Source organism: Pseudonaja textilis, chromosome 17 (assembly GCF_049901715.1).
Source record: "Pseudonaja textilis isolate UNSWEBS1 chromosome 17, rPseTex1.2, whole genome shotgun sequence".
Taxonomy (NCBI): domain Eukaryota; kingdom Metazoa; phylum Chordata; class Lepidosauria; order Squamata; family Elapidae; genus Pseudonaja; species Pseudonaja textilis.
This window is the reverse complement of record NC_142006.1, coordinates 5,051,491-5,065,618: the sequence shown is the minus strand read 5'-3', so window position 1 is coordinate 5,065,618 and position 14,128 is coordinate 5,051,491. Positions and strand designations below refer to the sequence as shown.

The following is a 14,128-nucleotide window of genomic DNA, read 5'->3' as shown; positions in this document are numbered from 1 at the left end:
TCCTCCTCCTCCTCCTCCTCTTCCTCCTCCTCCTCCTCCTCCTCCTCCTCCTCCTCCTCCTCCTCCTCCTCCTCCTCCTCCTCCTCCTCCTCCTCCTCCTCCTCCTCTTCTTCTTCTTCTTCTTCTTCTTCTTCTTCTTCTTCTTCTTCTTCTTCTTCTTCTTCTTCTTCTTCTTCTTCTTCTTCTTCTTCTTCTTCTTCTTCTTCTTCTTCTTCTTCTTCTTCTTCTTCTTCTTCTCTATTCAAGGACACCCAGATGTAGAACAGCCCTGTAAACCTGATGTACGAACGTGGACTCCCAATTCTGCGGTCATCAAGCAAACAGTCCCACCGGCCTGCCCTGAGCCCCAAGGTTGTTACCTTCAGCTCCAGTTCCAATATCCGGTCATCCCAGAATCTCTGACCATCTGGGTGACTTACGTTTCCCCTGAGTGGGACTCCAAAGAAGCCATAAACGACATCAAATTGTTGATGGTCAGTGGAGAAAACATTTCGCTTGGGCCTCAGAACTTCTTCTGTGACATCCCCATGACCATCCGGCTAGATACGGAAAAGATGAAGGACGAAGTCCGGGGCATACAGATCTACACCTTGGATGAACAACTGGAAATCGATGCTGCTATGATCACTTCGGTCCCGCAAAGCTCACAGTGTAAAAAGTGCCAGCCCATCCACTACAAGGTCTCCCGGGATCCTCCATTTCAGAAAGGACCTTCATTTCTCATCTCGGACCTCAGACGGACATTTGTAGACACGTAAGTACCATAGTCGGAAAGGTCAGCAGTTTAGCGGTTCGAATCCCTAGCGCCGCGTCATGGCACGAGCTCCCGTTGCTTGTTCCAGCTTCTGCCAACCTAGCAGTTCGAAAGCATGTTGAAAAAAATGTAGAAAAATAGAAAAATAGGGACCCCTTTGGTGGGAAGGTCACAGCGTTCCTTGCACCTTCGGGCGTTTAGTCATGCCGGCCACATGACCATGGAGACGTCTTCGGACAGCGCTGGCTCTTCAGCTTTTTAACAGAGATGAGCAATGCCCCCTAGAGCCAGAAACGACTAGCACGTATATGTAAGGGGAACCTTTACTTTTAAGTACCGTAAGCCAATTTGATTGCTTGTTCTGAACTTTAATTGAAACGGAGTAAGCGTGTTCTTACTTCTGTTTTTTGCCGTCCAGTCGCCCTTTTGCAAAACGCTCCTTTTCATCCTCAACCCCTAACCAGGTTAAAACTTGGTAGAGCTGTTTCACTACTCAACCAATAATTGGACAGAAAATCAATTTGAAGATGATCTGGGACTATGACCACGGAGACTCTCAGTCCTTCAGGTCATGGTTGTCCCAAAGATACTTTTTCAAAAGACCACTGTGACTTTGTTTTTCCTTGAAGACATTTTGCTTTTCATCCAAGAAGCTTCTTCAGTTCTTCAAAAGACAACTGCACCGTTTTTTTCCTTGAAGAGGTTTTGCTTCTTATTGAAGGAGCTTCTTCAGTTCTTCAGAAGACAACTGGACTTTGCTTTTCCTTGAAGATGATGAGAAGCAAAAAAAACTTCAAGGGAACTTCAAACAAAAATGAAGTCCAGTTGCCTTTTGTAAAAGCACCTTTGGGATAACTAGAACCATGGTTTTCCTAGAGTTTATTCGATATCTTCACTACTGAACTGGTGTTACTGAACTAACCAATGTTATGTATGGTGCTAAGCTGGAAACAAAGCAAATATGAATATTTACCAAATGTACTAGGGTGTGTGAATATATACAAGCCATTATCTTATCCTCTATAGGAACTCAACCATGTTCTCAATTTCCAGACGCTTCTCTTTTAGATTAAAAATGGTTTGTTCTCCTCCGAATGTTGAAATTCACCCACATTCCTCACTGTTTTCTCCCTTGAAAACCGTACGGTCTCAGCAGCTTGAAGACTATCAGTTCAAGAACAGAAGTTGTTTAGATGAGGTTTATCTCAATTGTTGGCTTGTTTGCACATGTATTTGCAGGCTTGTTCTTGGCGTGGCTCCTGCTGTGTCTTGCATCAAGAAATGCACTAAAGTGAATCACCCTGGAGATTTAATTTGGACAGCAGGGGTAGCAATCTCCATAAGAAATAAACAAAGATAGCTTAACCAAGCCCTCTTTTTGGGGGGCTGCTCCTCAGTGAGGGGGGGGGGGCAAAATCTTAGGACTGGATGTTCTGATGCTATGAGGATTCAATTAGTTTGGAACAATAAGAACCAGGAAGTTGGGAGTTTAATGTTTCTCTTCCATCATTTCCCCCACAAATTCTAGCTACTGTATTAATGATAACTTTGCGGAGGAAATACAGGCAGTATGACCTAGAACAGTGGTGGCTAATCTTTTTGGGCTTCTGTGCCACTCGCATGCCAGCGCCCAGAAGGCAATGCAGCCCCCACCCCCATGCAGCCAACGCATGTGCGCGTAATCTAGCCCTGTTTTGTCACTTCCGGTATTTTCCGAAAAATAGGAAGTGATGAAACGGGGCTAGTTTTCAGCCTGCAAAGCCTGCAGAAGCCTGCAAGAAGCCTTCCTCAAGACTTTGGGAGGCCGAAAATCGGCTGTGAGGTGCACACATGCCCAGCGAGGTAAGTTTGCATGCTGCTCACGTGTGCCATAGGTTCGCCATCACAAACCTAAAAGGTCCCTTCAAACTCTGTTTCTAATCTAATCTAATCTAATTTCATTATTCTGAAGTTCAAAGGAAGCATCTCTTTTTGACTATTTGCCATGGTTTCATGGTTCTAGATTTGGAATGACCTTCCAAGGTTTTGCCCAGGTCACAAAACTGTTAATTCAATGACAGTAGCCAAGGTGGGGAACCCACAACTCTGGGACAACTTGTTTTGTGTGTGTGTGGGGGGGGTCACCATGCCCACCCAAATTCTGTCAAAATGGTACTCGGGAAATGTTAAATAAAATGTCCCTGCATTTGGGAGTCGGTGCCGCAATACAATTGTGTAAAAAGTAAGCTAGCATGTCCGGTTTTCCTAGAGGAAGCTTGACTAGGCAAAAATTGGGATTGGATACTTTCAGGTTAGGGACAGTTAGTCTTACAGCAGTTCATTGGGTGACTATTAGAAGTTACAACCACAGAGAAAAAAGTGACGTGACGTTTTTCGCACTTACGATATTGCAATATCCCCATAGTAACATGATCAAAATTCATATATTTGGCAACAGGTTTATATTATTTCCTTCTCCTCATTGTGTATCTTCTCCTCCTTCTACCTTTCCTCCTCTTCCTCCTCCTCTTCCACCTCCTCTTTTCCTCCTTGTCTATCTCCTCCTGCTTCTCCGCCTCATTTTCCTTCTTCTCCTTTCCTTATTGTCCATCTCCTCCTCCTTTTCTCCTCCTCCTCCTCTATCTTCTCCTCCTTCTCCTTCTCTTCTCCTTATTGTCTATCTCCTCCTCCTCCTCCTCTTCCTCCCCCACCTCCCTTCTTCTTCCAAAGTTAAAGGATTGAGGTCAAAAATATTAGTGTGTGTGTGTGTGTGTACTGTATCTGTCTAACAATATATATTGTTATGCACTTTCTCATGGGCTGTTATTTCACCATAGCATTCCATATTTAGATGCTGGAGTGAATTCTAAAATACCACAAAATCTCCTGGGCATAAACAAATGGCATTTTCTCAGTTTGATTGAAGGAAGCAAGGCTGGATGCATGCATTACTCAACAATGTTAAAAATAATTCCCTTTCTAAACTTGTGCGCAGTTCCTTCCCCCTTCTCACCCTTCTTCTGTTGCTTGTTTTGGCCAGAGCTGCTCGGTCCCCGCATCTAAAATATGTCTTCTCTATCCCTGGGTCTTTTTTCTTCAGTGGACAGGAGCAAGCTTGATCTACTGCTTCTCTGTGGCTTAGTTGGTGAGGCCAGTTGCAAACTGGAGGATAACAGAGAAGGGGGTACTTCCACCCTCTTTTCTGAAAAAGCGTGGTAGGGAATGGGCCAAAGAAAATAGGTCCTGTTTTATTTTTGTTTTCTTTAACTGTTGCTTGAAATGCAAGCAGCTTCCTCCTCGGTCCTCCTGGGAATCCAAAGCAGATGCAATTGACCCTCCCTCCTTAAAGAGGCCTCAAACTTGAGAGCACCTTAACTTTTCACATGTGTGTGACTCCCAGCCATCTCTTGAGAGGAGAAGGAGGAGGAGGAAGAGGAAGAAGGAGGAGGAGGAGAAGAAGGAGGAGGAGGAAGAAGAAGGAGGAGGAAGAGGAGGAGAAGGAGGAGGAGGAGGAGGAGGAGAAGAAGGAGGAGGAGAAGAAGGAGGAGGAGGAGGGAGGAGGAGGAGGAGGAGAAGAAGAAGAAGAGGAGGAGGAGGAGGAGGTGGTTCTCTATTTGGTGTATTAAGAAACTGACTTTAAACATTGGAGACATTTGCAGTTTTCCTTACCAATAAAAATATCAGTAAGGAGAATATTTGTAGCTCAGGGTTGAACGGTGGGGTCATTACTGCTGTCTGAGGTTGGTGGTCCCCTTGAAGATCTTTCATGACCCAACTAGGTAACATCATCAGTACTGGAAAGGAGAGGGATTTGTGGAATGGAGGGGGAAGGAGGAGGAGGAGGATGAGAAGTAGTACGAGGGGTCCTTGGTGTTCTCTGAGCTTGGTGATTTCCTTTTAGACCTCTCATGAACCAACTAGGTATCATCAATGCTAGAAGGGAGAGGGGTTTGTGGAGCGGAGGGAGGAGGAGGAGAACTGTGGGGTCCTTGGTGCTTTCTGAGCTGGGTTGTTTTCCTGCAGACATTTCATTGCCCAACTAGGGAAGATCATCAGTGCACCCTCCTACGCCCTACGGTATCCTCCCAGGTAATATTTTAGCAAGAGGAGGACCTGCACAAGTAGGGTTGGAGATGACCTTTAGGACCTCCAAATCTTCAGCAGGTTTTCTTCTTCCTACAAGCAAACCCACACAACCCCACCCTGTTAACCCTCACAGTTGTGTGTTCCGTGGCCTCCTTAGTTTGTAAGCTTGCATCAGACCCAACATTGGCTAAGGTGCTTTGGATGCACCTGCCTGTTAAACCAACAAACACAAAAAAAACTTGGACACTGACCTGTTCTTCTGCTCCAGCTTGTCCAAACAGCAAGTCAACCAGCTGTAATAACAGAGAGATGCAAGGAACTTCTGGTTTTTCAGTGTTTTTTTTCTTTAAATTTGCCAAATCCTGCTCTTGTCTTCTGCTTTGGATACATAGACAGAGACAAAATAGACAGACAGAAAGACAAATCCTTGTTGTTGTTGTTGTTTTGACAATGTTTTGCTTCTTATTCAAGAACTCAATGAACAAGTTCTTGGATGAGAAGTGCAATGAGCTGAAAGAGTGCAGAGAAGAGCAACTAAGATGATTAGGGGGCTGGAGGCTAAGATGTATGAAGAACAGTTGCAGAAATTGGATATGTCTAGTTTAATGAAAAGAAGGCAAGGGTCTTCAAACTTGGGAAGCTTAAGACTTGTGAACTTCAACTCCCAGAATTCCTGGGCTAACATGACTGGAGGAGGAATTCTGGGAGTCCACAAGTCTTAAAGCTGTCACGTTTGAAGACTCCTGATCTACAGTATCTATCTCCCTCTCCCTCTCTCTCTTCCAAGGGTCTTCAAACTTGGCAGGTTTAAGACTTGTGGACTTCAACTCCCAGAATTCCTGAGCTAACATGACTAGAGGAGGAATTCTGGGAGTTGAAGTCCACAAGCCTTAAAGCTGTCAAGTTTGAAGACTCCTCGACTAGAGGGTGATGTGGTAGCAGCCTTCTAGTGTTTGAGAGGTTGTCCCAAAGAAGAGGAGGTCAACCAATTCTCCAATGAAGGCAGGACAAGAAGCAATGGATGGAAACTAATCAAGGAGAGAAGCAACCTAGAACTTTCCGGACAGTGAGAATAATTAACCAATAGAACAGCTTATCTCCAGAAGTTGTGGGTTCTCCAACATAAATGGTATAGGGTCTCTTACCTGAGGACTAGGAGACCTCCAAGGTGCCTTCCAAGTCAGTCCTTGAACTACTCCGCCTATGGTTAGACTTAAGCATAGCACACAAAATTATCTGCTACAATGTCCTACCAGTCAATGGCTACTTCAGCTTCAACCACAACAATACCATAGCACACAACAGATACAAACTCAGTGTAAACCGCTTCAAACTCGATTGCAGAAAGTATGACTTCAGCAACAGAGTGGTCAATGCCTGGAATGCATTACCTGTCTCTATTACATCCTCTAACCCCCACTCCTTTAACCTCAAACTAACCACTATTGACCTCACCCCATTCCTAAGAGGTCTGTAAGGGGTGTGCATAAGTGCCCCATCGTGCCTAGTGTCCCTGTCCTATTGCCCCCATTTATAGGTACAACTATTTCCTGTAATCTTACTCATGTTTATACTTATACCTCTTATCTTGTAAGTGATTGACAAATCAAATTAAAAAAAGAATAAGTCTGTCATTCTGTTATGTTTTCAAAGGAAAAACCAAGGAAGTCCAGTTGCCTTTGGGGTGGGGGGAATCACTTTTGGGACAACAGTTCTTGGAGGTCTTCTATCTAGTCCACCCCTAGTCCTTCTCTTCATTAGACTAGACATGGCTTCGTGAATTTTGTTTTGGAGTGCACACAGAATTGGCCTTTGAGGTCCCAGCAGTTTCTCCAGCGCTGGAAATTCAGTCTGGGAAAATACCCCTAAGTGAATTTGGGAGGAGATTAACTGCCTAAGAGGAGGACAACTTGGGGACATGATGAGCAATTAAAGAGGAAGGGAAGTTGATAGGAAGGTTCATTTGAGAGGACAGATGAGGTCATACTCTCGAGCGACTCTTATTTGAATTATTTGTTAGCTTCTGGTCCCCTTTGGGTAGAAGGATGTTCTGTTCCGTTATCGGTTAGAAAAAGGACACCAGCTTGATGATTCACAGAGACTTTCCTCTGGCTGGAAATAGCCATCTGGTTGAATGGAGCTCTTTATCCATTTTGTGGCGCATCGCTGAAAATGTTCTCAAGAGTTTTTTCCTCTGTCCTGCCACCTTTCCTTCTTTCTCCTTGGAAAGGATAATCTGCAGGATTCCATATTTAAAACAACACGGTAGCAGCACCAACCCCATAACCGAATAGCTACTAACTTCTACTAATAGCAATCCTTATCTTCTTTTAAAAAGGCCAAATAATGTACATAATTATTAGACACTTTCCTTGTCCCTTCCCTTCCTCCTTCCCTCCTTCCCTTCCTTCCTTTCTTCCCTTCCTTCCATCCTTTACTCTCACTCCTTTCCTTCCCTTCCCTCCTTCTTTCTTTCCTTCCTTTCTTTTACACTCCTTCCCTTCCTTCCTTCCTTCCTTCCTTCCTTCCTTCCTTCCTTCCTTCCTTCCTTCCTTCCTTCCTTTTACTCTCACCACTTCCCTTCTTCCTTTCCCTCAGGAAACTTATTACTTCATGCTGCATATCTTCTTTTACATGAAGAAGATGAAGCAAAGATATTGTGGCTTAATTGTAAAATGTAAACATCCAGCAGTCGGGCAATTGTCATTTAAAATTAGACATAAATGCTCAACACAGATTGTCTTAAAAGTCTCAGTCTCTCTCTCTCTCTCTCTCTCTCTCTCTCTCTCCCCCCTAGTATTTAGAAAGATGTTAAAAAGATGCCTCTTTCTCAAAGTTTTTCATTATTTTAATGATTGGTTTTAATTTGGGTAGCGATTGCTTTATGTCCCTTACTGTTTATTGTTGTAAATTTCCTGTGTTCTTGGCATAAACAAAGGGATGAGTCTGACACTTGGTTGCTACAAGCTTTAATACTTCAATAAGGAAATAAAGGCTTTGGTTTGGAATCCCTCATAAAAAAGCTAAATGGGGCAATCCTCTATCTAAACCCAAATCCCAAATATTAAAATAGTGTGACCCCGCCTCCCCTGCTCTCAGATGTTAAAATGAATTAGTACAAAGCCACTCCTGGGAATAAAACAAGTCTTATTAAGAGAGGAATAAATTAGTTGGCTTCCGTGCTCATCTCTTTAGCAAATCAAACAAGGGCCGAACCTTGCAAGCTTTAGACAATGCAACCCTTTCATTGGAAATAATCAAAACAATCCAGTAACATTAAAAAACAAAAACCCCATACTTTATAGAGTGGATGATTTGGCTAATTTTTGCACAACCCGACAATCTGGGTTTCATTTAGAGGATGGCCACTCTCATTCACCGATGTGGTGGAAGCGGTTTCTTTGACTTAAGCCTCTTTCTCTTCTTAAACAACCTTTAAATGTCATGGCTTGCAAAACACTGGCAGGAGGCATAGGATGACTTGGAAGGACCCCCTCGGGAACTGTGGGTTTTGAGTTGCTTTCAACATGCCTTTGCATTGAGTTGGAGCGCCTGACCGGGAAGGACCTGGTGCTCCTCTCCATCCATTCTCTCCAAAGATACACGAGCGATTGTGACACACGGTTGTATGGAAGTCCACGCTGGATTTGCTAAGTCTGTTTGTCTCCCGCATGCCCTGCTTTTTTGTGAGATAGGCGGTCATATCGATCTGAGAAATAACTACAGAACCAAGAGAAGAGAATATCTGAAGTTCAGGATTGAACTGCGGGGGTGGGGGATCCTTAGTGCTCTCTGAGCTTGGTGGTTTTCTTGCAGATGTTTCATGACCCAGTTAAGGAAGCTCAATGCTTGAAGGAAATGAAAGAACCCCACTTCCTTCTAGCACTGATGATGTTACCTAGTTGGGTAACGAAAGGTCTGCAAGAAAACAACCAAGCTCAGAGAGCACCAAGGACCCCACAGTTCTCATTCTCATTCTCCTCTTCCTCTTCTTCCACACCCCCTTCCACTTCACTCCCTTCTAGCACTGATGACACTACCTAGTTGGGGTCATGAAATGTCTGCAAGAAAATCACCAAGCTCAGAGAGCACCAAGAACCCCACAGTCGTCTTCATCCTCCTCCTCCAAATCTCACTACCTTCTAACCCAGATGATGTTACCTAGTTGGGTCATGAAATATCTATAAGGAAACCATCAAGCTCAGAGAGCACCATGGACCCCCATAGTCATTGTCCTCCCCTTCCTCCTCCCCCTCCTCCTCATGCTCTACTCCTTTCTAGCATTGTCCTCTAGTTGGGTGAAGAAACAACCGCAAGAAAACAGCCAAACTCAGTGAGCCCCCAAAGACCCTCACAAATAAATAAACAAACACAGCATCACTACATCTTGCAAAAAAAAAAAAAAAAAACAACCCAAGGTTTTTCAAGGAAGTGGACATCATGCCCAGGTTCTTTAAGGTTCTCATTGTCAGACTCACTTATCTCTCTTTTTTTTCCCCCCACTTCATTTGCAGTGAGCTGAAGGACGGCACGCCGTACCATTATCGAGTTTCTGTGGTTTCTGAACAAAAAGAAAGCGAACCTTCTCCCACCCTGTCCTACACTCATGGAAAAGGCTACTGCGGCGATGGGATTATCCAGAAGTAAGTACAAATCTTTTTTGGGGGGTGGGTGGGGAGGGGAGACTCACATTTCCTGTTATCGCTTAAAGCTTTTGGGTTCTGCGCGTGTCAAGGATTGGTTCAAATCTGGCACATTCCCAAAATAAAATCCCAATGTTTTCAGTAAGAAGGTTTGAGCCCACCCTTGATTTTTTTTAAAAAAAAATCTCACCAGCAAATGGCTGCATGATGCTTGATGCATGTTCTTTGATGTTTTCTGAGCTCAGGACCCCACCGTTCAACCCTGGGCTACAACTATTAGAATAGAATAAAATAACAGAGTTGGAAGGGACCTTGGAGATCTTCTAGTCCAACCCACTGCCTAGGCAGGAAACCCTACACCACTTCAGACATCTTTTTAAAAACTCCCAGTGCTGGAGCATTCACAACTTCTGGAGGCAAGTTGATTAATTGTTGTGATTGTCAGGAAATTTCTCCTTAGTTCTAAGTTGCTTCTCTCCTTGATTAGTTTCCATTCGTTGCTTCTTGTCCTGCCTTCAGGTGCTTTGGAGAATGGGTTGACTTTCTCTTCTTTGAGATATTGGAAGACTTCTATCATGTTACCCCTACTCCTTCTTTTAAATTGGCATATCCAATTCCTGCAACCCTTCTCTGTATGTTTTAGCCTCCAGTCCCCTAACTCTTTGTTGCGCTTCTCTGCACTCTTTCTAGAGTCTCCGCATCTTTTTTTCTCTCCACAAAGTGAGATGGACAAGTGTTGGGTGTAAAAAAAATCCTCTATTTCAACTCCACCTTCATGCTCTTCCTCGGTAGCCTTCCATTCCCCCTCTTTCACCTTCCTTTCGTTTTCTAAGATGGGATTATATTCCTTCCCCCATCAGAATATTTCCGTATCAAAAAGTGTGGCCCATGCAAAGAGGCCGCAGATGACAGTTTAAGGGGCGTACGAGAAAACCATAAAATCAATTCAGAAAAGTGATTGAGAACAATGGGGAGGGGGACAAACAATATTTGGAAGCACTAAGGCCGTGCTGGAAAAACAGAATCCTCTTTGAGGGGACATAGAAAATCTATTGAGAATCTGTAAGACGGGTTCTAGCATTGCACAATTCGATACCAATGTCTCCTGTTTGTTTAAATGTGCGCAGATCTTTGTGTGTGTGGCTTCACATCATTGTTGACTTCTGGAGACTAATCCCTTGTAGTTTTCTTGGCAAGTTTTTTCGAAAGCGATTTCCCCCAATCCCCCCTTGATTTTCGCTTCCTAGGACAGAGAGAGAGAGAGAGAGAGAAGTCACCCAGTTAGTTTTGTGCTTAAGGCAGAATTAAATCTCTCCGTCTCTTGATTTCTAGTCTGGGGCTTTAACCATTACCCCAAACTGGCTGACCTTCAATCAACATTCCTTGTATGTTGTTGCTTCCCTGCAAATCCCCATAATTGTTTTATGATGTTTCTTCCCACTTAAGAGGCATTATTTTTTGTTTAACCAAGAATATTCCAGAGGGCAGATTATATATGCGAAGGCTGTAACCATCCTTTGCCATCACAAGAAAAACAGAATGGAGTCCCAAAAGTCATTTGTGCTCTCAGAACGTGAGATGCAAAGATTTATGTCCATGGAAGGTTGAATTTCACCTGTATTTCAGATTTGCTCTAAAGGTCTGCATGAGTGAGCAGAGACTCTCAAAAGGTCCCCTCTCCAAGAGATGAGTAAAGGTGATGGCTACTCCACCTTTTCATCCTTGGCCAACCAGTTAAAGTCCCTGGCTTTAATATTTTTTTTTAAACTGATAGGAAATGTTTGTTTAGAATGTATTGGTACCCTACTTAACTAATCTTTCTGATGGAGCTTACAGGAGTTTTTATCTAGTCCAAAACATTTAGAATCTATCTTCCTTCCTTCCTTCCTTCCTTCCTTCCTTCCTTCCTTCCTTCCTTCCTTCCTTCCTTCCTTCCTTCCTTCCTTCCTTCCTTCCTTCCTCCCTCCCTCCCTCCCTCCCTCCCTCCCTCTTTCCTTCCTCCCCTTCCCTCCCTCCCTTCTTCCTTCCTTCCTTTCTCTTCCCTCCCCTCCTTCCTTTGTCCCTCCCTCCCTTTTCCTCCCTTCCTCCCTCCCTCCCTTCTTCCTTCCTTCTTTCCTTCCTCCTCACTCCCTCCCTCGCTCCCTCCCTTCTCTTTTTGGTGCATCTTGTAGAAGAGCAAAAAAAAAAAAAACCTCTAAGGAAGAAATTGTCTTAACCTCTTGAGGTTTAAAGGTCTCCTCTCCAGATCCTCCCATGCTTTAAAATTTATTTTAATAATCCAATTGTTCTAAGCGGTTGTTTCTCTTGGCAGAGACCTTGGGGAAGAATGTGATGACATGAACAAAGTGAATCATGACGGATGCTCCCTCTTTTGCCGTCAGGAATTATCTTTCAACTGTGTAGGTAAGTTGGCTGGGGTATCCTTCTCATCAGCAAACACCACCATGCGCGCACATCCCACGGATAACGCAAGGTCCAAGCCGTGGAGAGGAACGTTGCTCTTACCATCCATCGAGGTGGCCTGAAGTGAAAGAGAGAGATCAGCATCTCTTCAGCAGGTTTCTTGGACCAAGAGGCAAGTGTTGTGGAGCTAGTCTTTTCTTTCCAAGCCACGAATAGAAAAATAAATTCATCTCTTTAATAATAATAATTTTTTTAAAGTTGAGCTTTTGGCAGCGAGGCTTATGAGAGCTTGTATGTCTTTTATCTGAGAATAACTGGAGATTTCAGGCAACCTTTAGCCCTGGTGAATGCTGTTAACTCCTTTGTAGAGGCAGTGGAGTCAAAGTGTCTACAAAGCTGGTGAATTCAACTCAACGGTAGCAATTGTGAACGTTCTACCCACCCACCCCCAAAAACCCCATTTCAATTCAACACTCAGAGACAAAGTCCGTCCAAGTAAGAATTTAATAAAGAAGTCCCATTGGCACATCTGGGAAAACCCAAATCTGAAATTCCAGGTTTTCCCTTCCCCAAGTGAAAATCAAAGATCCACCTCCTGCACCCAATAGTCCATCACATGGCCCAATCAGACATTGTTCTATCCAATGCTCTTGTGTTGTTATGGTTGAAGCTGAAGTATTCATTGACAGGCAGGACATTGCAATGTATGATTTTATATACTATACTTAGATCGGACCGAAGGCGGCGTAGTTCTAGGTTTTCTAGGTCTAGAATTTCAAGTCTGGTGGCTTAAGGTATTCTGCAACAAGTAGAGGAGTGGAGAACTCTTCTTGTGAAATATTTCTGGACTTTCTCAACTGTGCTAATATCAGATACATGATGTGGATTCCAGACAGTTGGAAACTAACCAAGGAGAGAAACTATCCTAGAACGAAGGAGAAATTTCCTGACTTAATTTAGAACAATTTAATCAGTCGGACAACCTTCCTTCAGAAGCTATAGGTGCTCCAACACTTCAGTCTCTTGAAGAAGAGATTGGACAACCGTTTTCCTGAACTGGTATAGGATTTCCTGCTTGGACTAGAAGACCCCCAAAGTCTCTTCCAACCCTATTCTTCTACGTTGTGCAAAACACTCACAATAATGCCATTGTTAACCAAGTCTGCTATCGTCTTGGGGGCCAGAATAGTACTTTGTTTTGACTAGTGTGCGAAACCAGCCTTAAATTTCACCCCGATTCAGGTTTATTCACACTTTAACACTCAGGGGTTTAAGCGTTCTTTGTATTCCATCTTTGATGATGGAAATGGTCAATCCTTCCTGGTTTCTTTGTAATTGGAGCCCTCCTCCCCACTCCCACCCACCCCCCACCCCATTCTAAACCCTAGATCCAGTGGAAGCTTATCTATAGGATCTTTAGGGGGAAGCTGAACTCTGAAAAGCTCCGAAGGGGTCAAGTCTTTGGGAGCCCCAAGTTGGCAAAGCTGAAGGAGCTGACATCTCCTTTGAGATGCTAATGAGCCCCCTTGAAGGGGCATCAAAGTTGCTTTTATCCTTCCTTTTCAGGGATGATAATTGCTTAACCAGATCTTTTTATTCCTGAGGCTTGATTAGCAATGATTGTCAGCGCTCAATGGCGGCAGGATGCTTGGAGTATACAAGAGATGGGTGTCCAGAGATTTAGCTGTTTGTTATAAATTTCCCTCTCTTTCCCCCTAGTTCTTCTTTTTGGTGGGGGAAGGAGTGAAACAGCTCTGTGACTCTTAGAGCAAAGAAATTCACACTAGTGGGAGAATCAGACTTCAGATGCTTCATAAAAGGACAAAGGACATCGCTGGCTGTTGCTAATTGGGGCAATTCAATGGCAATGCCCAATCCCTAAAATACATTTCAGCGTTTAGATGTTGAGCATCACGTTGGACAAAGCTTACTTGATACATGCACTAGGTGTATTGCACATCAAATCAATCAGAAGACCAGAGAATGGTTAAAATAAGGCCACACTTGGAACACGGCATCCACTTTTGGTCACCACAATATAAGAAAGATGTCGAGACTCTGGAAAGAGTGCAAGGAAGAGCATCAAAGATGATTAAGGGACTGGAGGCTGAAACATACAAAGAACGGTTAATCTAGTCTAATAATAAGAAGGACTAGGGGGTGACATGATAGCCTTCTTCCAATATCTGAGGGGCTGCCACAAAGAAGAGGGGGTCAAATCTATTCTTCAAAGCCCCAGAAGGCAGGACAAGAAGCAATGGGT

The 14,128-nt window shown here is 43.8% G+C and overlaps 1 protein-coding gene across 1 annotated transcript in view; it reads left to right on the top strand.

Moving 5' to 3' along the window:
- The window catches only part of PAPPA (pappalysin 1), a 117,410-nt gene that overhangs the window by 37,152 nt on the left and 66,130 nt on the right, over positions 1-14,128 (top strand). Inside the window, 3 exon segments of the mRNA XM_087914615.1 lie at positions 247-754; positions 9,334-9,462; positions 11,774-11,865. Coding sequence (XP_087770741.1) covers positions 247-754; positions 9,334-9,462; positions 11,774-11,865 — 729 coding nt within the window.